General features: G+C 40.2%; 2 protein-coding genes across 2 annotated transcripts in view; one reads left to right on the forward strand and one right to left on the reverse strand.

Moving 5' to 3' along the window:
• Window positions 1-26,635, forward strand: part of macrod2 (mono-ADP ribosylhydrolase 2) — a 430,585-nt gene that overhangs the window by 64,186 nt on the left and 339,764 nt on the right. The gene's annotated exons all lie outside the window — the stretch shown is intronic.
• On the reverse strand, window positions 890-15,276 carry flrt3 (fibronectin leucine rich transmembrane 3). The gene is made up of 3 exons (XM_049008304.1): window positions 14,132-15,276; window positions 6,012-6,774; window positions 890-4,672 (listed from the first exon to the last, which is right to left on the reverse strand). The coding sequence occupies exon 3, from the start codon at window positions 4,641-4,643 to the stop codon at window positions 2,709-2,711; it is 1,935 nt and encodes a 644-aa protein (XP_048864261.1). The 5' UTR covers window positions 4,644-4,672; window positions 6,012-6,774; window positions 14,132-15,276; the 3' UTR covers window positions 890-2,708.

A 26,635-nucleotide genomic window follows, 5' to 3' on the forward strand; every position in this document is an offset into this window, starting at 1 on the left:
TGGCATTGGGAGTACTTGGTTGTGCTCTTTCACATTTCTGGAGTTTCAAATGAACACAGCACTGACAGTACTGAATGTTTTAAGTGATGATGCAACATATTTTTGTTTTACTCCTGAGGAATATGCTAAAAAGACAGCTATATCAGTATGGCAAGATGTCTGGAGGGTACTTAATTTATAAATAGATGTAAAAATAAGTTTTTGAGTTGCAAAGGTGTATGGAAGCATGTGATGAGATTCTGAGAAGGTCCTGAGAAGTTTCAATGTCAGTCCTATATAATTATATAAAATCTGCATCCTGCAGTGAATTGGTTGACTGACATATTCAAGCTCAATATGCTGATGATTGTGTTCATCCAACAATCTCCTTTGTTTAGGGACTCTCATTACTGATCATCCTGCATTAGTGAACAAATAGAATGCTGTTTTTTTTCTAGTTTTTTAAATGGAAAAATGCTTCTCACTGAGGGTACCTCAGAGTGAAACGCATAAATCCAAAAGTCCATCAATAACGGAAGTGTACAAGTAAATGTAGAAGGTAAGAGGCAGGCCTGGTGTCCTTAATGAAATTGCAGTGATCTCATCCATAGACATGGCTTGATGTGAGTGTTGACCCCCATTTTACAGGACAAAAAAAGCTGTGAACGATTAGAGGCAACGCAGTCTTTTAATCTTTCCTTTATCTGAGATATAACAGAGCAATTCAGCGATGCATATAGTGCTGCGGTGCATGTGCATATTTGTTTATTTGTTGTCTTCCCCAAACTCAAATAGTATGCAGTGTAAAATAAAATTAACATTTGTGCTTTGACAGTTCTTTCATGTACGTTGATTTAGTATTCATCTTTACATTTTTTTTTGCTTTGACAATTGCATAAATACCTTTGTAGTATATCATGGCTCTTTGGTTTACTATGGGTAACTGTGTGCACACCCAGAAGTTCTATGATACATAAAATGCTGAGTACTGTCTGTTGATATTTGGAGATGACACATCATTCATTTAACGTGAAATTAAAGTTCAGACTGTCTTGGCATGCAGCGTGGATGAAATTTATCAAGAGTGTGTTTTTTTTTTTCTTTTTCTCCAGTCATGAGGCGTACGTTGATTTTAGAGTGAGAGTTTGTCGCTTTTTATTTTTTCTTTTTTTTTTTCTTTTCGCACAACAGGCTGCCATTTTGACAGGCCCAGTAGGGCCTGTGCCATATCCTGCATGGTGTCTAGTCATTAGCCGTATCTTCTCCTGGTGCCTGGGAGGTATATCAAGCTGAATCCTGCGATTCTTCGACGTGCTAATTTAGCTGCCCTGTGAATGCAAACGGTATCTTGTCCAGTCATAACAGAACTTTGTTGGCAAGAATTCTCACTTCACAGAGGAAGGGGAATATATTTCTCGAACCAGCCATTAGCATTAGATTTGTAATGCTGAGGAAGTTGGATTGTCTATGAAGATCAAATAAGGCGAGGGTAAGAAACACCACAGGGTTTGAATATTTTTTTTTTTCCCACTTTTTTATTCTGCAATATGACCAATATTTTATCATATTCAAGTGTGTATGAAAAAGTCACTGGTTTTCTTAAAAAGCTAAATACGATAAGCATTTGATCAAGGCACATACAAGACTGGCCAAAGGGCGTACAATGCACTTTGGTTTCGGTTGTAAAGAACAATAGTCTTAAATCGTGGCAACAAAAAGTGGCTTGAATTGAAAAATAATAGAAAATAATAACAGTAATAATAGAAAAGCTGACACTATTCAAAAGCCAAAATGTTGCTTTTACTGTAACTTTTTTCTGCCCAGATTATTATAATATCTATAGGGCAACGTTCACAATGACATATGGTACACTGCACTATAGGATATTGTATTTTAGTTTCTCCTTGATGAAGTCACCAATACTAACACTGAGCTTCTTCTGTGTCAGCCATACCTCATTAGTAATAACTTGTCCTTTTAATGATCAATGTGCTTAATTTGCTCTGTGCTGTAATCCCAAAGGCTACCTTTTTGCACAAGTACATGGTCTTAAACTCACTACTCACTCGCATCTCTGCTTTGCGGATGAATGTGAAATCGATTTCTGCAAGTCAAATAAAGCAGAAATAAAGCTTAACAATTCTTTGAACTCTCAATTCAAATTCCAAAGAAAACCCCCCAAACATTCAGCGTCTGTGCCATCGTCCTTCTGTCCTAGAGAAGAATTGACAACATCTACTTTTTTGTTGGTGGTTAAATCTACCATGATCTACCTTCTCATGACACTTGTCTTTTCCCCTCATTTTTTGACAGTCTCAATAACAAAGTGAAAAATTACCTGTGCTTATACTACAAGGTTTTAATGTCTCTTTAAATCTTGATTGTTCAACACAGTAATGAAAATCCACTTTCACAGTTGACAAGTCATCATATTTCAGTAGAGCACAAAGTTTTAATTGGTCTGAAACCTAAAACAAGGAAAATACAGTACAAATTACTACAAATTTCTAAAATATAGAATTGCAGTTGATGACAACATACACCGATGGCTCAGTGATGGCCTGCAATTTTAAAACTTTTTCTTAATAAAAAGTTCTTAAATATAAATTATATGGCGAATGTACAGAACATTGCTTCTTCAGTCTTTTTTAATCCAGTGTTTTGCAAAAGACCAATCAGTTTTCAAGTCATGTATTTATAATAAAATGTCTTTTGATACTTATTCACTATCATGAATGGGAATGGTCTGAATCTGGAATTCCACTGTCTCTATAGCTTCTGTTGCTGCTGTTGTTTTCACTGTGTGGAGCCTTGTACAGACTTATGCCATTAGGTGGGAAAATAGTGTGTATGACAAACTCCTCCTTGGACATGTGTCCATGATTTATTGGTATCATCTGAAAAGAGGTCTCTCTGATCTCCAGGATAGAGTTGTCCTTCTTTGTCCCTGCCTCTGCATAGTCGTCCTTTCTTCGGCGGCCCTTGTTGTATGTGCAGTTCCTGGAGAAGAGTGACCCATTTCGATGAACGTACCAGCACACGAGTGCCAACATGATGATAGCCAAAAGAGCAACAGCTCCACCAATAATAGCAGCCAGAGGCAGGTTGGAGTTTTTGTAGGGCTCCTTCTCTTGCTCTCTGTTGAGGGTGGTGGTCGGGTTATATGCTTTTAGAGATCCGGTTTCAGTCTCTATACAGACAGGCGTTTCATCTGACAGGTAACTGTTACTGGTTTCCATGGGAACCAAGCATATCCGATAAGAGGAATCCGGCTCAAGGGCTGTCAGCAAATACTCAGTCTTTTCTCCTTGAACGATGGTCTCTGTGATGGACCCATAGGCAGGACTATGTCCCAGCTTCAGCCAGCTGAGACGTAATGCAGTCATTGGCTGTGACACCTTCCAGGATATATGAACAGTCTCTGCACTGCTGGACTTAACATTTATAGTGATGAGTTTCCTGCCTGATGGCGTAGTGCTCCGGTAATGCTTGCCGAGATCGGGCCCCTTAACTATTGGCCTTTTGGTAATGAAAGGAGGCCATTGACCTCTTGATGGGGGCAGTGTGTTTGAAACTGTGCTTGTATCAAATGTGGGGGGGACATCAGTGCCTGTGCAATCAAACAGCTCTGTGGATAAGTCCTTAAGGGCCATTCCTTTGACTTTATCAGGGCCCTGACACATCAAGCCTCGTACACTGACCTTTGAGGGTAGCGACCGCAACCAGTCCCGTACCCATTTCATATGACAGCCACAGTACCAGGGGTTGTTTCGCAACAGCAGTTGGGTGAGATTGTCCAGATCATCAAAGACACCCATCGGCAAGCTACTTAGGTTGTTTCCAGACAGGTCAAGGCGGTACAGCTGTCGAAGAAAGGCAAAGGCCCCCACTGGCACGCGGTTAATGTGGTTGTCCTGTAGTTGCAGCTTCTCCAGGCTGTTGCCCGGCAGGTTGGCAGGTGGGGCAGTGAGGGAGTTGCGCACCAATGACAGTTCGGTCAGATTGACAAGATTCAGAAAAGCCATTTGACCTATGCCATTGTTGTTTAGCAAGTTCCCATCAAGAATTAGTCGCTTCAGGTTTATAAGGTCCTGCAGCGATTGCTCTGAGATGGAGGAAATTCGATTGTCATCAAACCTCAACTCCTCAATGGTCATAGGCAATCCAGACGGTATAGTGCTCAGGTGATTGCGAGACAAGAACAACAATCGAAGATGGTTGCTATCACGAAAGGCTCCCTCCTCAATGCTGACAGCTGATACGGAGTTGTCATCCAGATGCAGCTCCTCAATGTTGGGAATCTGTGCTAGTGAGTCATGGGTTATAGTCCTAACATTGTTTTCTTGCAGGTGCAGTTCTTTAACACTTACAGGCAGGTTGGTGGGGAATTCATCCAAGTTATTACAGTAAAGGTAGATCTTTTCCACACGGTTGAGGTTCCGCAACTCGGCAGGAATTCCAGAACTGTGAATGCGGTTGTTTTGCAGATAGAGGATAGTGGCATCTCGTGGGATGCCTATTGGGATGGAGTTTAGGTTCCGATCATTACAGTAGACAAAGGTCCCATCACAGCGACACGAAGAAGGACAGGAAGCAGTAATGGAGCTCAAACCAAAGAGTAGCCATGTTCTGGTGAAGAAGCGGAGGAAGGTCTTGCACATCATCCTGAATAGGAGGATTCTCTCAGAAATCTCTGTAAAGAAAGGGTTGGAAGAACCATCAGATCAGGCTATGAATGCTGATATTCTATAAAAATGAACATGGTATTTACATAATATAAGACTTTTGGTTGTGCTGGTGATTAGGGTATATTTCTAATTTTTATCTCCTGTATATATATATGTGTGCGCGTGTGTGTGTGTGTGTGTGTGTGTGTCTGGAATATATGCCGGTGACTGCCTAATATTTTTTTCACATGAATTGGTTTTATAATCTTCTGATTATGCATGAAATTTTAGCTGGGCAACAATTTTAAGAGAAACTGTTTTGATTGTTGTTGATAGAAAGAAATTAACCCTGAGATCTTTGTTTCAGAACAAAGAAATGTGTTATAACTGTATGATGTTGCCGTTATCCTTTTTAAAGATTATAGTATCAAAACATTCCTACAGAATGTATGATAAAAAGTACCTTAAGTGACTATAGGGTTCCATTCAGCCTTGTAAATAGATAAGACACATTCTTAAACTTTGGAGTTCCTCTGAATTGAGGCCCTGTTTTAGGACCCAATTTGTGTAACATAATAGCAAGCTTTGGTTGTTTTACAGATTTCTTAGTGAGCTTGCTTGTTTGGAGGTTGCCTTTCAGTGTAGCTTTTAACAGCAGACTTTGGGGTGAACAAAGTCAAGCCTTGTTGATTAAATGTTGTACAACCAGTCTTGTCTTTTGCCCTTGTGAAATGATTTCTTTTCTCCTGGATTCACATGTCTACTTTTGATGTTTGAGATTAATCCCTTAGCGCTCGAGGAGGGGGAAAAAAGATACTATTGCTCCAAAAGTAAAGATCAGAGCAGTAGCATTTAAAAAGAACCTCTGCATTTTAAACTAAATGGGTAGAGGTACTGGCAGTAATTTATGCTATCAGCACCATATACGTTTATTGATGACAGAAACCCCCACAGACACCAAACTGAAACAAAGATAGTGACCACGTAAAAGCAGAGCTGTTTAAAGTACAACCAGGAGCTCTTGGTTAGTGTAGTGGCTTTCTAAAGTAGCCTTAGTATGTTTATGAAAACCTAACTAAAGCTATGAATTTCAAAATGGTAGCTAAACTAGTAATATGCAGTACGTTTTTTTTCCCTCTCACGTTAAAAACACATTTACTAAAGCTAAATACTTCTTTTTTCCCCTTCTTGGAAGTTGATGAATGCTGTGTGTGTATGACTGACCTAGTGTGATAAGCTAAAATATTATAAAAGGTATCATTTTGATTATGTTTTGAGGTTGTAGCCTTTCTTTCACCGCGTCTTATTGCAAATTGCATTTGTTCACTGAAGCAGAAAATATGAATTGTATAAGATTTGTGATACCTGATGTGGAAGAACAGGTGGATCTTCTACCAGCCTCGGGTATCCAGTAAGATACCAATGAGGTCTCTGAAATTTTTGCTCCTTTTCCAGAAAGAGGTTATCAGTATGTGGAAGCTGCTGGGCTACGTCCTGTCTGAGCAGCGTTTGTCTAACCAATCCTTGCTTGTGCTGCCTTCCTCCTGGCGTGTCCCCAGGTCTCCAGTGTTCATGCCTTCAAAGGTTTCACCATGGCAAAAATGTATGCAACAAATCCAGCTCTGTGATTTTAGCCACCCATACAAAAATACCACTTGAGTACCAGATGAACCCTAACAGTGTAGAATCCGTTTTGTTTTGTGGGACTCGCAGCTCTGACCCAAACTGGACTCTTGTGTATCTCTAAGAGGCTTGGCGCTGGGAAGAGAATAGAGACAGCAGTTTTAGCCTCCTCCCAAGGAGACACTTCATGCTGCTGAGTCTGAAGCAGTGTGTCTGGCTTCTGCCGGATTTCCAGAATCTACCACAGGATCTATATGGTCCTCTTTGGATGAGTTGCACTTTAGGGAGCCAGTAGGCACTGTACCGTTCCCCCTTTTGCCTCCAGTCACGGTTATCCTGTTAGTGTTCCCAAGAACCATTTATCCAGCATGGAGCATGGGGAATGAAGGGGACTTCTTCTGACAGTGCCTTTGACAGCTATCTTCTGAAGTCCTCTGGTCTGACATTAGTGTCCACCAATATGTTCAGCTGAAAAATACCACCACACTGTCCGTGTCCCCAGATTCTAGAAAAGAAAATATTGACAAAATTAATCACATGGCAAGATTAAGATATAACTGAAATTGAATTCATTACTTTAGCACACTATGCGAAAGGCAATGAACATACATCATTAATATGTAAATACTGCAACTGCTAAGTTAAGATAACCATAGACTGTAAAGATTCAGGGTAGACACTCATGCATGATGTACTTCTCGGACTGGTACCATTGTGGTTTTTTATTTTTTTTCGCAGACCCAAAATATATAAATAAAATTCCCAAACTCAAATTGCTGACATGTTTCTGAACATGAGGTCTGAGTCTGCTGAGTGTGTTTAATGTCTCCATGCTGTTATTCCGGCTATTTGCTTTGGCCAAAGGCTCTAAAAGAGAATGGAGGTCAACTAAGAGAGGCTGATATGCATGCCTGTTTTAGAATTTAATTTTTACTTTAAATCCAAATCCGATTGGATGGAAGAGAGGCAGCATGGTGAATGTGGGTGGAAAATGAAAATGAGCTGTTGGTCTGCCTGAGTAGTATGCTAGGATGGGCCCAGAAAGAGTTCAATGGAATTGTTCAGAGTGCTTTCTGCTGTACCTTTTGCTGTTCCGCTCAGTAATTGCCAAGCGTCTTGGAGAAAAAAACCCTAAGAACCTGGACCTTCCCACTGCTTTTTTTTTTAAACTATTGTAAATAAAGGAAACCAGCTTGCCCCATAGAAAACAGTGTAGGTTCCAATTCAGGCAACGTGCACCCCGTAAACAGCGGGCATTTCGCTATATGTTTTGCTGAAATCCAGCCATTCTGTTGGGGGTTTTATCAGTATTAAGGAAAGACATTTTAAAATGGAACTGCCTTACATAATGCAGGGATAAAAGGACTCGTGCTTATTTTGGCCAGTAATGCTCCAGCAGCATCTATTTAAAATGTAAAGAAAAAAATGAAAGATTGCAAAGTCTAGGCAAGACAGAAGTGCATACAGAATTGAAGTTGAAATTTTAGCTTTTAATATGAGTTTTTCTTTTTTTGTGAAACTGACGCTCCAAAGGCTTACTGTGGCTCTATGTACCAAAGGATCTATTTTCTTTTGCCCAAATTACCCAATTACAAAGGGCCCTGTCTGACTCCCTTTGATAGTGGACACTGTTTGTGGGACCTGGATTAGTCAGACTGTTGTGCATTTTTATAAAAACCTTTTTTTTCCGTTCTTCAACCGTGCAGTCATCATTGTGCACATTGTCCTGCCTCCTCTCTCTTTTTTTCCTATGGTGATGCCAGCAAAGAATGTCTTTGCATGCAAAGAGAGATATGCATATCAAAAGCTACCGTGATCTGGGCCCAGACACATTGGCCGTGGGTGGGTTCCTCCTGTCTTGCTCAGTTGTCTGTTGAGCTTGCATTCGGTGATTTTTGGAAGGGTTTGGATTGGGGTTCAAATAAAATGGGGAGGGGTGGAAGAGGAAAGTTCTGAAAGAATCCGCAATCCTATTGGGGCATCTCCCTGCTAGTCCTTTCTCCAGGCAAGGTTCTCTCAATGTTGCTGATGAACAGACAGGAGAAGGCCAAGGGTGCCCGTGCTCTCATGAATTATAAACCTGGCAATGGCTGAAAATGTACATTTGCTGTTACTGCCACTGAGGCCACCTTCAGGTTTTACTCTCACTTTTGCTGATTATAAAATGCAAGCTGCGTCGGTCTTTTATGCAGGACAAATGTTAAATATTTTTCAGTATTCTCTACCCAGTAAAATTACTCCTGAAATGTGGTTACGTTGCCCAGTGTGAACGTTCCGCTGTATTCTGACTGATTAAAATTACTTGGTGGAACATGTATGCTAACAGAGGACCATGCAGTCGTTAAAGCAGCTGTAGCTATTGACAAGGGTAAGATTAAGGAATAGGGAGATCTGTAACTTGAATACAGTACCTAGTATGTGGTCTAATAATACACTACCATGCAAACAATTGTCTTCTGGTATATCTGAATACCAGTCCATGCCTAATAATGTATTAGTAGATTAGAGTTCAGGCAGAAACAACAGGTGTGACCTGTACTGACTTGAGGAATTAGGAGAACAATGAAAGTGGCTTCTGCAGTCATCTCTCAAGATCACAGGCGCGTCGTAATAAAAGTATGATGGTGTATGGAGATCAGCAGAGGAGAACAATTTGTTTATGAGGAGCCTTTCAGCTCAATAAATACATAGAGGAATATTTTTGAGGTATTTAACAGGCTTTATCATTCTACATTTAAAATGTTCATTACATTTCAGTTAAAAAAAAAATCATCAGAGCTACATTTCAGCAAAAAATCTGAAATGGAACGGGGAGTGGCAGCTTTGTTACTCAGTGCAGTAAAGCAACATGAGACAAATGAGCAGCAGCAATCAAAAAATCTGATGGGAATTCGGGAGAGTCGTTTTTCTACACATTATTCATTTTGAATAATTTATTTTCTGGACTGCCAGCTTCTCATTCTGTGTTGATCCCAGCATTAATGCGTGCCTATGCATCATCATAGGCTGGAGTGTTGTTGAATGAATCTTTTAATTGAAAGCTGTAGACTAGCAGTATAGCTGAATCTGGAGAAACTGGGGAGGAGACCTGGCTAATTAATCTGTTGTGACGCTTGACTTCCCCTTGCCATGGCAACAGGGAAACGCAGCAAGATGTTAAAATGCTTTTCAAAAATGCAATTAAAATTTCCACATTGACTTCTGTCCTTCCTGATGGACAAGCCGGGTCGACGGTAACTAATGGTTCAAACTACCCCATCTATCCCCTCAGCCCAGTGTGCCCACTGCCTTTTTTTCTCTGAAGTAGAACTGGATTCCTTCAAGATTCCATTCTGCATTCTGAATCTATTCAAAAATGCTTCAGGGAAGGGATGTCAGAAAGTGGCTTTTGAGGTGATGTGCCCTTAACACTAATCACCTGAGCAGTGCAGGATGAACTGGACTGTTTTTCCAAGTGCTGCATGCCCAAAATGCCTACTGTTAAAGTCTATGTCATGTGCTTATCACTCTTTATGCACTTTGCATTTCAAATATACTGTTTTCATTCTGAAAAGTGAGAGGACAAAAATAGCCTTACTTATTCTTGTGAAGCTACTCTGCACCTTCCCTAAATATGGGGGAGGTATGTGCTGGTTTTGCGGGGGGCTGAGCCGGACGCCTTTCCAACAGGCCTCAGTGAACGGGTAGCTTTTCTTTCCGCGCTCATCAGATTTCACCCCCCAGTGCCCCAGGCCTGTTGTTCTCCCGTGGGCAAAAAGAGGGACTTGCAATCTGTTACAAGAGAACTCGGGCAGAATGAAGAGTGCGTGTGCATGTCTGTTGTTTTTAATATAGCTAATAAACTTTTTTTTTTTTTGTATCTGTTTTTCACTGGCAAAACTGTGTTACCCCCCCCTGACCTTTTCTGGGGTAGCAGCTGCTGGAATTATTTTACTGTTTGCATTAGAAACTTACAGCCAGGCCAGCTTCTGCTCCATTTATAGCAAGCAGTAAAGCTAAATTGAGCATCTCTATTTAAAAATATACACACACGCCCATCACGGCTCTGGTGGAACTTTTGCAGGACTATTACAAAGAGGCACTATGATAGTTGTGTGAGCTGTATGTCAGCTTTGTATGTACTAATGTACATTGGGTTCCTCAGAAATATAGAGAAAATTTCAAGTGAAAGTATTTTATTTTTACTAATTTAAACAGTGTAAATGGAACCCTGAAGTACTTTGTATTCATTAAATCATTAAATCAGCTTCGCAGTAGAAAGATGGTTTTTTAAATTACATGGAACAACTTCTCTTTTATTTTTATATATATATATATATATAATGACACACACACAAAAGAACTATATCTGGGTTTAAATCATTAAGCATTGTAAAGTTAAAGTTACTTAGTTCTCCAATTTGTATGAATTTGTAAAGCAAAGTTATAAAGTAGCTTTTAAAATGACAGCGTAGGGGGAAAAAATTCTCTATTCTGCATTTAATCACCACAGCAAGCTGTATTTCAACTAATTTGCTGAATAATTGTGCAGCAGTACTGAAGTAGGAATTTTCTTAAGGGGCTGCCATAGTATAAGGCCTGGCAAATCCCGTTAGGATAAAGATTATGAACAATGGGAATGCAAACTACTGTTTTTGTCACTGATACCAACTGTTAATCCTTTTTAAAGCTTTTATTCAGATGTGAATTTGCTAGTTGGGTTCTTTACTTGGTTAGAGTTCATTTGACTTTATCTATCAGTTCTCACTCTCCTCTAGCACCCAACAATCCTTCCTGCCTTTCATTAGCCTGTGGCTGAAATATGAACGTAACAGATTTTTCTTATGAATAATAGATTCATATAGATTTATGGGCAACTTCAATTGATGTCTTTTATTTCTAGGTCTTGCAAGGAGCAAACCACTACTGTAGTGGCTCTAGAAAAAGGATCTACTCTTAAGAATTCTTTTATTGTGTCTCTTTCCCGGGTCCTCACTTGTAAATGTTTGAAAGCAACGTTTGACGTTAAAGAGATTGATTTGTCCATTTATCCAAAATAAATGAAGTGTGTTTTTGTTAGATTTTTCTTGTGCACTGAAAACAGCGTAACTCCCTGCTTGCTCCATCTGTGGTGTGTGGTGAATGACCTCTCCTGAAGGTTTTCTTTCCTGAATTTGGGAAGCATGCTGTTAGGGAATTGTTCTGGCAACTCGGTCTTTCCCCACTTGGAGGTGGTAGGGATTGTAGGAAATTCCGTCTACCCTGAAAACCCAAGGCTGGTCAGTTGCCGGATGCTAGAAGGCATCGCGTTAGACCTTAATTAGCCACTGGCTGTCTCTGCTTGCTTCCCGGTGAGTTCACATAGGCCGTATGAAGAGAAGTGAAGGGCTGGAATATCACACAAAAAAAGATCTTGATGCTCTTCTCATTCTGTCATTTTTGTGTTTTTTTTTTATTTTATTTCTGCTGATCTTAAATCTGTTTTTGTCTTTTTGTAGCATAGTTGAGACCTGATTTTCCCAAATAAATCAAATAGCTGTTTCTAGAATTGAGAAGTATAATTTTCATTCATGTTCTCTTTTTGAAAAACAAGAACCACTAATCATGATAGAGGAATTAAACATGATTTTATCTGCCATAGAAAGAGTGACAGTCCTCTCTAGAGGCCATAAACGAGTCGTCCTTTTAATGTTTAACCACCGAATGAAATTGACCAGTGAGATCGTATGCCTTAGGCATCTGACACTGAACACAATGAGGATCCCTGTTATGTTCCGCATAGATGTCTGTTAAATGGTTATTGTCTTCCTCCAGTAAATAAGTAGTCCTCCAGTAAGAAACCGGTATTTTATAATCTCCATGTATTCAAATTACGTAATTCATACTAATATCTAAATTATTTGAGGCAATGCAATTATTTTTATTTTGTTAATGGTAGTCCTGTTAGGAGTCTATACAGATGGTTCTTATTGCACTTGCTAATTATCAGTGATTGGGTTAATTTGACCATCCCCCCCCCCACATACAACTCAAAATGCAGTCTCATCTTGCCCCATTCATTATATAAACAGTTTCTCCCTAGTTCAATACACTAATGCCTTGAGTAAGATCAGCAAAGGGGGGACAAGTTGTGATATTCTATCAATATAGTGAGATTTAAAAAAAAATCTTTTGAGCATTATTATCCTAATAAAATCCTAAAATCCAATTAGTGCAAGGGTCCTGTGCCAGAGTGTGTGTCTGCTTCATGTGTACGGCGTGGTGCTTATAAGCTTAGAGGTGTATAACAGGCAGATCCATTTTATATGCGAGTAATAAACTGATCTAATCTCCTCTATCAGATAGCGGGGGGTGTTTTTATTTAAGCCTTTGTTTTCACTGCTGGATTCTTACTGAAATAGCAAGATTTATACCATTGGGTTACTGCACGGAAAGAAGCTGTGAACCTTTGAGAACCATGTTTAAATTGAAAGAAGCTTTTTGTTGGAGCTCATTTGTGTGACAGGTCTTAAACAGAATGCTTTGAGAGCTGCTAATGACAATGTTGCATTACATTACCCCTGCTAGTCATTATTGAAGAGCCTTAATGTTACAGTGATTATCCTCGTCTGAACTAGTTTCTGAATTGCCTGGCCGCCGTAAGTAAGAACAGCATCTATGAGTCGTGTGTCTCTCGTTAACGTGCACTGCTGCGTGCCCGCACTGAAAATGCAGCTCCTTGTGCTCTGTGAGCTCTGAGCAATTGAAAGAAAGAGAAGCGAAAGGGTGCCGATTTTCATGTGTTTTGAGGGTGTTTTAGGAATAAAAGAGGGTAATGTTTTGTTCTCTTCTCATAGCTGAGGGCCACTTGATGTGCATGTTGCGTTTTAGTGCAGACTTTTAAAAAAAAAAAAGCAGATGCAGCCTCCCTGATCATTCTCATTTCACTTGCATGCACTGTCCATCCCTGACCTCGACATCTGGAGTTCAGAACTAATTTAAACATATTTGTACAAATATATCCCGAGATGCTGTATTTGTACCCATTCAGCCTGCACTACCTATACCCCCATTAAAATGGAGGGAAGAAAACAAACATTAAGTACTTTGGCTTTGCAGATTCACGTTGCCTGCTGTTTGAGTACTGAACACGAGTTTGAAAAGCTGCCTGAAAGCTGACCTTGTGAGGCAGGGTAGTGGCAATTGTTGCCATGAACATGAGCACAGCAACGGTGCTGGATAAACGGAGAGCGAAGTGGAGACAGCAGGGACTTTACAAGTCCCTGTAAAACGCGGAGCGGGCACCTTGCTCGCTAATGTGTCTATGCTCTGGAGCAGCTGGGTGCAGAGAGGCCATTGATTTTGATCTTTCCCTCAGAGAGGGAGAGGGAGGCCTGGGCATGTTGAACAATTGGACTGTTAGCACCCCAGTGTCCAAGAATGAGTGACCACTGCTACTCTCCTGTGAAATTTCTCACAACCTACAGATATGTTGCCTAGAGTCTAGCTCGAGCTGCTACTACTCCTCCATCAGCAAGCCTTCATTTACAAACAGAAAAGTTATTTGGAATAATTATTTTGCTGTTGTTATTCCCTTTTCAGTTTTACTGTGAGTGATCTGAAAGAATGCATCTGGGTTTCTATCTCAGGATCTATTATTGATACAATATCGGCGCGAAAACCTCTTGTCTTAAGGAAAGATTGTGTATCAGTAGTGTGAATAGAGAGAAAAGGTTGCTCTCAATTTTAAAAATGAATCTGCTCATATGTATTTTTTATTCCTCTACTGTGGACATAACAGGAAAAAATAGATATAGTAAGCAGTGAGGGAAAAGGAGAAAGGCAATCAGAAAAATTAATCAGCTTTAAAAGATATAAAGAAAACCAAAACAAAACACACTTACCTGCTAATCAAGAACCAAAAAATGAGAGAAAAATAATCCTTCTTACTAATTAGGCAGCCAAAAAATAAATCCAGTGCAAGGAATTTGCAGTCTTCAAACTCCAGGAGGAACAGATCTCAAACCGGAAACCTCAGGTTGGGAGAGCAAATATGGTATTCTGTAGCTGTAGTAATATCTGTAATAATGTTTGTGTCTGCGTGAATGTATGTTTCTGCGTGTGTGTCCGCACACTCTTCTAGCTCTGAAACAGAAGCGGAGACCAGAGCAGATTGCAGCCTGGTACAAATGTGAAGTTGAGTCTGCCTCTAGCTCTCCCTCAGTACAGCACTGATGTCATTTGTGGGTGGGGCTTGTGCAGCTCTCCCGCCCCTCTTCCTTGCTGCCTTTCTCTCAGAATCTCTCTCCCACTCTCTCTCTCTCCCTTTCTTACTTGTTCTCAGTAATATTGAGTGAGGAAAGGCAATGTGAATTCTGGACACTAGAGGGAGTGAAAGCAAGAAAGATGATTGCGACAAGCTTTAGCGGTGTGCTTACTGCACAGGCTCCTGTCTTGTTAAGCATAAGGGGAGAGAGCGATCTGATTTTTCCCTTTCTCACCCAAGGGCTTCTCATTCCGTCACAGCCATACTGCTGAATTGCCCTGTTGCATGTTTCTGTACAAGAATTCCGATTTTAATTTGGATTATGTTTTTGTAACTAGGAAAGTTACCCTAGAAAACTAATATTTGACCCATGCGTTTCCTGTCCCTACCCCACATAAAGAGTTGGTACCACTCCAAAGGACCCCGTCCACTCTTTACTACTCATGTGTTGAAATCAGCTATCATTGAGATTGAGAGGTAAAACCCATTCCACTGCCTCTTCCCAAGGCATACTTCAGTAATCGTTTCTTAATTGTGTCAAGGTTTTAATCTCCTATTTACACACACACACACACACTCTCTCTCTCTCTCTCTCCCCCTCCAGACTGAGAGTCTCATAGTTGAAGATAAGGATAGTGTTGACCTCGACTGTTCCTTGAATACTCATTGTCTTGTATGATGGGGGGGAAATGAGGCCTTTCTGCTTGTGTGGCTGCTCAAGAATAGGCTACTTTTATGGAGTCTTTGTGACCTTTGATTGTGGATACAGCCTTAAAACAATGGTTAGCATGGGCTATGTGGGCATACTTTGCCTTCGGTGATTGTAATTGTGTGTGGTGTTTTTACAACTGTGAACTATACAGCTAAAGGTATTTGGAATTTTGTGCCAAGCATAGATTCATTATCCTCCATATTTCTTTTTTCCTAACTTTTAACACATGGTTGTTGTGTAATAAGTGGGCCTTACTGTTACTTAGTGCTCTTGACATTTTGATTAAGATGAGGGATTCTGCACACTATGACTGTTATCTTAAGAAAAATGCTTCTAATTTGAAAAGTCTAAAGCTTCCAGACAACAGATTTTTTTTTCTTACTACAGTGGAGAAGGTGATGTCCCTGGAATGCTCCCTGACGTCACCCAAACCCACTTTTCCCAATGGAGTGCTTTTGGGCCCCTGTCTCTGACCCCATGGCAGCTTCCTCTCCTGACCCTAACCTGTTTGACTGTCTGTCATCGCACCGCGATACCCCCCTTACAAAGGGGCTCTTGGAGGGGGTCCGGTTTCTCTTATCTCACGAATAGAGAGGTCTGCTAGGCAGATCATCTGTTGTTTGTGGCTGGTACTTGTCTTTCCCAAGGATGCAATTTATATTATCTCACCTACCTCAGTGTGTTTTCACAACAGACATGCCTTTGAAGGCTTTTGATTGCCCTCCAACATTTCAATGTAAGAGGAGGGAGACGTAGCTAAGTTTATTAAGCCACTTAATTTGGTTAAGTGGTAACCGAGTATTTTTTACTCCCTGGTTTTGTGCAGAATTTTTGCGTTCTGTGAGGTTGTCAGAATGGTGCATTCAACCAGTGTATTACCAGTAATGCCTTTGAATTTTGTTTTCTTGTGTGATACAGAGTAACAAATTAATTCAGGTAGTGTTAAAAGAAATTCTCATAATGTTGGTATATGTTCACTTTCTGTGGTGTTCATTCTGATAGTTTTTTGACTCTTGTTTCTGGACTTTGTAAATAATAATGTCCTTCAACTGCAGTTGGCAGTCGACCTCCCAGATCTAAAGTATTTGAATAAGTCCTACTCCTGAAGCATGGTTTGCAACAGCCATTAGAATATTTCAGGTATAATGCTGAATTTTCCCACAATAGGAGGTCCCCTCTCAGTCTTTTTAATTCCTGTACTAGTTCTGCGAGTGTGTATGTCTGTTTGTGTATGTATTGAGCCAAGGGAATTGAGTGTGATGGAAGGCAATTTTTTGTGTGTTTTAGGATTCTTCTGTATTTTTTTTGTGTCACTCACTTAGCTGTCCTAGTGTATTTATGTCCTTAATGCACTATATCTCTTACAGAGTCTTATATCACTGGTTGAAGTTGAAGGGCCTGTGTTCTCTTTCAGATGGGTTTTTTGTTCTTATTTTGTTTTTCTTCAGTTACCTTCTGTTTAATTTCCATACCCATTCAGTTTTGCGGTAAAATGGAGGTGGAGCCTGTGCTACCTGCTGTTCTGCCTTGTCAGAGTTGGTCTGTGTGTGTCGTCCGTGGGTGAGGACCAGCTGTGTCTGGGTGCTAGTGAATATGTTGGCCAATATGGTAAGGCAGAGTAGTCTTTTTTTTTATTTTATTTAAAGCTGCTTGTTGTAGCGTCATGCAAATCAGAGGGGCATGGGGGTGGGGGTTTGTAACAAACTGGTGACGGAGTGTTTTTTTTTTCTCCCCCCCCCCCTTCCTTCTCTCTCCGCTCTGTATGTCAGTGGGCCACCCTTTGTAATGCAGATGACAGCTGTTGAGCATTAACCCCTTCTGCTGGGATGGGGTTTTGAGTACACAGCACAGGAGGCTCCGGGGACCCATACAAAGTGCATTTAAAAAAGCCAATAGCAGTGGCTACAAAGGGTCCAGTGAGGGCACGATGAGAGGTGTTGGTCAGCAGTCATTTGTGTTGCTGTTTGGTGAAGACAACGGCGACTCGCACACACAATAAAAGCCTCCTTGGCTGTTCTTCTCCCCTCCTTTTGTTTTGCCTGCTTGTTTTTCTGAATCCTTTCTTCTGCTGCTCATTAGTGTTTGAATGTGGGGATGTTGGGGTGGAACTGCTGTGTCAACTGTGAGGACCCCCCATAAGATCCCCCAGGGATTAATGACCAGGGAACAATGCCTGCTCATCAGATTAAACGCTAGGCCTGCCCACTGGCCATATCATGGCAAGATATGGAATAAAGGAATGAGATCAACATACAAAGCATTGGGTATTCAATAGAAACGGCATATTTTTTTCTGATTCAGTCCTGATATTAAAATTTTGAGCATGTGCTGATACCGATCTGAATCTTTTTTCCCCTTTATCAACTGCTAAGCATTAAATGAGACATTTGTATGCATAAATTTCAGTTAACATTGCAAACTGTCTGCTTGGTTAGTGCTGTAGGGGCATTGTTTGAGTTTGCTAAGAACAGGAAAATATAATGGTCATGTTGCTCAAATAAAAGCTACACCAGTACGCTACAGGAAGAAACTAGGAAGTCTGCTTCTTAGTTTTATTCAGTAACTTCAGTAAGCTTTTACTTAAATGAACAAGTATTTCTTAAAGTGCAAGACGTGCAATCTGTTGCCAAATTAAATAAAACAAAAAAATCAACCAGAAAAAAAATCACTGTATATCCCAACTATTCCTAGTCAAAAAGTACAAAGTCTCCAGTACAAAATATACAATGGAGCACAGGTAAAACTATTAAGTAGTAATTAACCAAACTTTAGAAAGAATGCAAATCCGAATACATCTAGTTTGTATACATTTTTACTGTGTTGGAAGACAAGAAAAATCAGCACTAGCTTTACATACATAGTGATATGCAGTTTTGCCTTTGTCTTCCTTCAGCATTCACATGCTGCCAAAGGGTTAGGGGCGGAAGATCCACATGAATGTGAAAATTCATGAATAATATTTGGCCACCCCTAACCTCAACCCATAACGTTCTGCTAGTTTGAAAGATAGCAAAAGTCTCTTCATTAACGATTTCTGAACAAATAGTCCAATACTGTACAATATGGCATAACTTTGAGTTGAGTATTTGGGGTTAGAAGTCTCTGCTCCTTTAAGGGGTCCAGTATTGGACGATTTTGCTTATTGGAGTGGTTATAACCCCCCATAATTTCTACCCATGACTGTACACTTTGCATGTCAAATTGCATTGTCATTTCCTCGTAAGACCTTTTCATGTAATATACAAACCTTCAAAATTATGCCCTTGTAAGTACAAAGTTACTACATTTGGACTCATTATTAAATGTGTAAAAATAATGCAAAGTGTGAAACTTTTTAATTGAGGTACAGCCCTACTGGTAACCTGTACAATGCAATTACAGGTCCAGTATGAGGAAGTACTGATTGAGCACTTGATTTCTTTGTCATAAAAGCTACATACAGTACAAACAAAAGTTTAGTTTGTAGGTTACTTTATATTGTGTCCATTGATGTGTATGAATATCTTTGAATGTTTTGCAGATTATTGTAGTAACTTGATTTTCCAGGGGTAGGACCTCATGCCTTAGGGGTCAATGCTCATCAGACAAAGGTTAATCCACACATGTAAACTGGAGCTTCGACCATAAGTTTGAATCATTGAGAACGGGGAGCTGCAGGGTTATGACATTTTTGTGGTTGCTTTGGTATGTTTCATCTTTGTGAGCACTTGATTCAAGAGTACTGAAGCAATGCCTTTCTAGGCCTTCAGCTGGCATGCGTCAGGTTATGAGCCTGTCCTGAACCTCTATTCCGCATGCAGTCACAGTTGAATATCGTCCATGGTTTCTGAAGCATTATTTGTTTGTTTATTTGCAAGTGATGAAGTTTGTGCTACTTTTTTCTGTGTCCCGAGGCTGATTTCTCATGAATTTGAAATTTTAAGCAAACATGGCATTTACATGGCACAGCATTTTTTTCGCAGTAAATTTCTTGTAGCTGAGCAGAATCCTTCGCTAGTTTTCTGCATGCCATGACTCTTACTTAAGATGAGCTGATAAGATTCAGAAGATGATTTTCCCTGGGAGCAAACTGGCATTTTGCCTCCATGCGAGTGACGTTTTTCAGTATTTCCTTCAGTTCTGGGTGCTTTTGCCACTTAAATCGCACTCTGCTTCATTTATCCTTTTCCCCCCTGCTTAGAGTGCCAGGAAAAGCACTGTGCTCCTCTTAGCTTATGATATAGCAGGAATCATTTTTTGCTTTTTAAAATTGTCAACAGCTTTCTACTTTGACATATCGTCTCCGAGTGCCTCTTTGCACTGATGTATGCCAATGATTTCAGTTTAAAACTGAATTATGCTGGCTTCTTGCATTTAAAGACGGATGACTGTGTATAGAGGAAATAAAGTGATGACTTGCTGAGGTGCATTTGCTGTTTGGCAGTTTAGAGCGACATATATTTACAACTTGTTCAGTTAAAGGCTCTTGAAGTTGACCACCTCCTCATTATGAGCGTTACGTCATACTGCCATTGTCATTAAGGCTATTGTTCCTTTGGCAGCTTGATTATGAGTGATTGTGAGAGGATTTGTAGAAAACAGGGTAAATGGTCTTTATCTTTGCGGTCATCAGCTAACAAGTACCGTTCTGGGTATTTCCCTAGATTATCAGTAAGGTGAACTATGTTATGTTATATATCATTCGCGCATGTTGTTCCCGTGGTGACAAAATAAAGAAGCTAATTCTATTTTTTTGATTAATATTTACTTTTTATTTGTCAGAATTATATGGGATTGTCATCTGATATTAGTTCTGCTCTTGCTGTTTGCTAGGTAGTACTTGCCTTGAAAGGTCACTATTTTTGTAAGATAATTACCTGTATTGGTGTTTCAGCTACACTCTAAGATAAAGTGCGATAGTGGCTTGGTCTGTCTCATCCGGCTTTATCCACATCAGGAAGCTCATTCGCTAGGGTGCCCGTGTCCAATTCAGTTTTATCCAGGACCTCGGTTTGTTCCTTTACTTGTTGGTTTGTTCTTGTTTTCCCTGGCCGCATCTGTTGTGTTGTGCGTTCTGACACAGGTACCATTGTGAGTCTAGTGTGGTACTCTTTAGCAAGGAGTGTCTTTGGTTGTTTGCTGTGTCCTTGAGGACCTCTGTCCATCCGCCCTTCTTTTTTGTGGAAAGCAAGTGGTTTATAGCACCGCGTGAGAAACCCAGTGACCCCCCTAGGGACAGACTTTCCCATCCCACGGTTTTTGTCAGCTGTAGGTGGCTGACGTCTCTCAAACTATTTTTAATGGATCCACTCTTGGAAGCAAGAGGGATACAGGGGAAGTCAAACAATAAAGCTGAGCTTGTCTCAGGCCCTGCGAGTCCCCGGTGCCTTCACGGCTTCACTGTGAAAAGGACTGTGATTTAAAATGCAAATTTCCTGTCAAGGGGCTGCACGCCGTCTGTGAAAAACATCAGCATAGATTGAGTGGCCACTGTTGCACAACCAGTGTGTTTGCCACTGTGGTAGGCCCTCTCTAGACATCCTCATTTGTTTAAAGGTCAGTCCTTCACACTGAAGCAAAGGAGCCTCTTATTCTTGGCCACTGGAAAGATTTTATGTGTATTTTTCATTTTCTTTGTTTTGATGCTGTACAAGTCAGAGGGGTTAATAAATGCTGGATGTCTCTTAATGGAAATATCCATCCATCCATCCAGTTTCCAAACCGCTTATCCTATTGGGTCGCGGGGGGTCCGGAGCCTATCCCGGAATCAATGGGCACGAGGCAGGGAACAACCCAGGATGGGGGGCCAGCCCATCGCAGGGCACACTCACACACCATTCACTCACACAGGCACACCTATGGGCAATTCAGCAACTCCAATTAGCCTCAGCATGTTTTTTGGACTGTGGGGGGAAACCGGAGTACCCGGAGGAAACCCCACGACGACACGGGGAGAACATGCAAACTCCACACACATGTGACCCAGGCGGAGACTCGAACCCGGGTCCCAGAGGTGTGAGGCAACAGTGCTAACCACTGCACCACCATGCCGCCCCCTCTTAATGGAAATACTTTTTACAAAAATTAGCATTCCTCCATGCAAGTTCATCCTATCTGCCTTTGTGAAGGTGTACACTGTCCTGAAGTCTAGGTGCAATGAAGGCTTGTCCTGGGCTGAGTCTTCTCTCATTTCTTGGTAAAATCTATGCCTATTGACGTGGCTTTATGTTGGACCTCCAGGAAAATAGATGCCCTTAGCAAAGTCTCCGCCCAACCTCTGGGGATTAGCATACGTTAGCGTATTTTAGTGGCACCAAAGGGAAATGGTTGAAGTGGATTGGTTCAATGACTAACCATTCAATGCCTTGTTATTCGTAAAAACCCTCATAAACACAACCCTCTTAATTTTTTTTATTATTATTTTTTAAATCTGATCAGTCCTTAGACTGAGAGGTGTCTAACTATGCATTGCTCCAACCTGAATTTCCCTGTAGATCCATATCTGAATTTCCCAAAATCCATGTTTGTTTTCCAGTTACAGCACACACACAGACAAACACACACACACAATGACATGTTATGCGCAATTTTTAAAAACATTTCACGTAATTGCATGTGTCTGGACCGGTGAAAAACATGCACACTTCATATTTGGAAGGTTAAGAATGAAAGTACCTAATTCATGTGATGTGTGTGTCTGTACACGTGTAGGAAGCACAAGCAAATCATTTAAATTCCTAGCATGGCTACATATCTTGGCACAATCATTCCACTCCTTTTTATATATAAAAACTCCCTCTGAGAATGTTTGATAATGGTCTGGAGTGGTTGGTAGACACTATCTGAAAACCATACCTGCATTTGTGGCTGGAGATGTCTGGTGAAGCAATGTCACTGATGTGTTGACTTAGCCCTCGGTTAACATCTTTGTTTATCTTGGCTCTGTTACTCAGACAAGGCTAGCAACTGATACAACATTGTCAGGTGACTGAGATGAGAGCAGGAGCCCTCAGCTGTGTTTGCTGCCGATACCTTTATGTAAAACTCCTTTTTTTCTGATTATGTTCATTAGCCTTCATGTCCATGTAGTGTGCAAGCAGTTGGTTTCTGATGCTTGTGGAAGACATGTGCTGTCCAGTTGTTGGAGGATTTAGTAATACCTTTCTGTGTGAATTCAATAGGCCACTCAAATTTTTTGATGAATTTTATCCAGGTGTGATGAATTATTACAGATTATTATGAGTTGAGGGGTCAATTCAACTTCAAGACTTCTAGTCCGGTTTCTCAGTGGGACTATGGATTAGGCAGCAGGAAGTTGCATCATATAGTCATTGAGTATAATTGGTTGAGTGTGGAGAAGAGGGACTTTTGGAGAGCAGGTGCAAATCACACCTGCCAGTGTTTTCCCACCTTTTCGAATTGGAGAGTATTATTCTGCTAATGAATATTCTCTCCATCTTTTGTGGGCATGGGGCAAAAGTATCACAACTGGTATGAGTTCCTTTTCCTTTCAATGGATTTAATTATTTTATGCAGTACCCTGGCAAACATGTGTATTGGGGGGTATTATAGTCTCCTCAATAATCAAAAGTCAGTCTCTGCTGTTTTTGGTACTTCAGTAAGTCTTATAGCTTTTCATGGTGCGGCTTCATATTCTTTTAACAGTTAACCCTCTGCCCTGCATGTTTAGCACCTGGGCCTGGTCTCTAATCGTCTTCATTCCAAATTCTCTAGTGAACCTCCAGAGCTATTCTATATAACTCGGGACCAGATGCCTAATTGCCTGGAAGCTCATGGTGCGACTGGCAAGCATTTAGACAGCAGAAGGTTACGATTGATGTAGGAGTAATGATATCAGAAGCACTGTAAATGTTTCTTGCAATCAGAAATGGTCTGTAACAGTCGACTGTTTTGAACTAATACAACCACCCTAATACTGGATGTGTTTAGAAGTCCTAGGGTTGGAGTAGCAGCTTGTGTGGTCTGTAGTGACAATATGCTTGTACTTGGTCCTCCTATTGGTTTTGGCAGCAATGGTATTGGTGATGTTGCTCTTTTTGGTGTGAAAGTTTCCAGCATGATTGTTTGATGAAGTTGTCTATCAGACAGTTGAGAAAGACTGAAAGCATTCCTCTGACCACTCCATAAACACGAAGAAGCAGACATTGAAATCATATGAAAAATGCGGAATGACTAGGGCTGGGCAGTATGACCTCAAATCAATGTCATGATTAATTGAACATTTTACCTTGATTACGATTAATGAATGATATACATATGTGTGTGTGTGCGTATGTGTGTGTGTGTGTGTGTGTGTATATATGTATATATGAAGTTATTGAACATACATACAGATTAACCATTTATGGTTATTAATTGAATATTTCAAAGAACACAAACTCAAGCACAAATCGCTTGAAATGAAAATGTCTTTTGAAAAAGATCATAGTTTAGTTTTAATGTGAAAAGCAAGTTCCCTAAAAACATAGAAAATAAACAATTTGCTTTTCTTGCAAACAAAATAAATTACAGCAAAAAATCGCTTAAGGTGATCACGTTTGGGGGAAATTGATCACTATATCATTATAGCCAATTTTTTTCTGTGTCTCTGGCAGACTACCATCTAATTGAAATTTGTGTATTTTTTACACAAATATAAGGTAGTAAAACGGACAGTGTTGCTATTTACTGAATTTTATTGACACTTGTAAATAAGTGGATTATAGTTAGCCTGTGGTCTGGGCTGCAGGGGGCTCTCCAAATAACTAGGTTTGGCATACCTTGAACAAAGTATCACTTGCATTTGAATTGTAATGGAAAGAGCTGTTTAGCTGTAATTAGGGTAAGATCCTGTTTGGGATACATTGTTATTGCTTTACCTCGTAGCTGTAAGAAACAGCATTTCACAGAGATCGCTAAAACGGCCCAGGTTTGCTAATTAGCTCCTCTGAATTGCAATGGTGATCTTAAAAGCTATTTGTTTGTGTAAACTTCAGCAGGTGCATCTTTCGTCTTTGCAAGTCCCATGGTGAAATGGGCTGTGCGACTGTAATTGCTCATTTAAACAAAGCGGGAAGAAAGCAAATAGGCAAATCTGCTTGGAGATCGGGCTGGAGCTGCTGCCCGAATCTCTCCAGCTGCCATCTGCTGCAGCCCACCACAGTAACTTCTCTCACATCCATTGATTCCATGCAGGTGATAGAATTTCAGTATGTCTAGATGACCCCCTATCTGAATACCCGTCTGGAATGGTAACCAGATCTGGCAGCGGCTCGGGGGATGGAGCGTAGATTGATTAACTCTTTTGTGAGATTCTGATGATGACACGTCAGTCAGTGGACAGTCATGACCATTCTGTGGTGATATCTTCGTTACCTTAAAGTCTCCAGCCCTTGGAGAATTTTTGTTTACTGATTTATTGTTCTGGAATGTGAGGCCTCTGGATAAAGTTGAGCAGTCTGTGACCAGCACTTTTTGTTTAGTTGCAGGAATTGTTCAAGCAGGTTTTAAAAACAATGTAAGAAACTAAAAACTTTAGTGATCCAGAAGGAAATTCTGGTGTGTATGTGGGACAGACAGATGCACATTTAATACCAAACATGCATGGTGCCAAAACAGTGTAAAAGTAGTGTGAAAGTAAACGTAGCATAAAAAGTCTCCAATAATCACCAAAAAAAATATCCTGAAATACAGAACACACTGTTGTGAAATTAGAAATGAAAATCTGAAAAAAAATAAATTCTGTGCAAAAAAAAAAAAATTAGAACAGAAAGCACCTGAGTTACTGTAATTTGTAATCAGTGCCTCTGACCTTGTGTACTTTTTTGTCAGTTTAGGAATTAGACTTGTATTGTCTTTGGCCTACAGTTGCATCATTTATGCTGGGTGGATTTTTCCACCTTAGTTACTACAAGCATCTAGTACCTGGTTATTAATCAGCTGAATTATTCGCGGGGTTTGCAACAAGGAGGTCAAACCTGCTTCACACAATATAACTTTTATGGGATCTGAGTAGAGTCTAATCTGAATTACCATATAGCTTTAAATTCACAGCTCCAGTTACTGTGGAGCTTTTATTGACCAGTAAAACCTCTGTTTGTGCTTTGCCTTGCACCTGTTTTGACAAGTGTCTTGTGCAATTTGCCTCTTGTAATCGACAGTCAGATGAGCTTTGTTGCAGTGCCCGTGGTTTGTGGGAATAACCTACTTACAGTAGTGTCTTGGTGACTGAGTGCTTCTCTATCTGTCTTTTGAGTGATATGATTGTTTTGTAGACAGGAATCGGGGTGATCCCTCCCCCCCCAGCTTTATTGCATTCTTGCATTCTCTTTTATTTCCCAGTGGCATTATGACTATGATTATGAAGAAGCAACCTCTAGTCTGTGCGTATTAGCTTCTGAAAAGCTAAACAATACAAATTGAAGATCATGATGTTCGCTATGTAAAAGATCATGATGTTTTACTAAGTAAAAGAACTCTGGTGAAATGGATATTAGCACTTCAGCAGTCTGGAACATGAGAGATAGTTAGCTACTTTCTTAAAAATATACTTCCTCTCAGAAGAAGCATAATGTTCTGCTTATTTGTTACCACAGAGCTGTTGGTTATTACGTAAGCCGGCCCTTTCTCCCTTACACTCTGAGCATGACTGAGGTGTCTGCTTTTAATGCAAGCTAACTGTCACTTCCTGCTTATTAACCAAGCCACTAAAGTGTTTGTGTGGCCCATTCATCACCAGGTTAAGCATGTGTGTGCGTACAAAGAACTGTTGACATTTCTGTGAGAGCCATAGTATTGCTTGAAATTGACTGTTTCACAGTTATGTGAAGATTAATAGTTAATATATTTTTTTGTAGTTGCAGTTTTAGTACCGACCTGTATGACATTTAAATAATTTGAGGGGAGTGAATTAGTTGATTTTTTTAGGTAAAATGAGTGGCATATATTTAGAAAGATATGGTTTATTTTGTATGTTATTGGGAATTGCATTCTCATCACTTGTGAACATAAATGCAGTAAACGTATTACAAGTAGTTAAAATGACCATTGGCCTTAAAAGAACTCTGAATCATGGCACATGCTAGTGAGGAACAGTGGTTTATTTGTTCAAATGTTCATAGTTTAAATAAGCAAACGTATATGTTCTCTGATAATGTTAACATTGCAAATTTCTATATTCTGCCTCGTTCATTTTAATAAAATTAATTCGGCTGAAAAGGTCCCAGGGAGGTGTTGCTAGGCGACATGTCACACGCCATGCATATTGCGTAGCACTCTGAGCCCCACGTCCTATTATATGGTAATAGGACTTCACACTTAATGGTTTTTAAAAAGGCTTCTCCATTCAATCCATCAAGGATTGCAGTACAACTATGGGCAATGTGGGGGTTGGACCAGACAAAGCTAAATCAAGTCTGTAACTTTTAAATGTTAATCAAAGGAAATAGTTTG

This window comes from Brienomyrus brachyistius, chromosome 3, assembly GCF_023856365.1.
Source record: "Brienomyrus brachyistius isolate T26 chromosome 3, BBRACH_0.4, whole genome shotgun sequence".
In the NCBI taxonomy this organism is placed as follows: domain Eukaryota; kingdom Metazoa; phylum Chordata; class Actinopteri; order Osteoglossiformes; family Mormyridae; genus Brienomyrus; species Brienomyrus brachyistius.

Coding starts and splice junctions, on each gene's coding strand:
- flrt3 (XM_049008304.1), bottom strand. CDS start 4,643: ATGATGTGCAAGACCTTCCTCCGCTTCTTCACCAGAACATGGCTACTC.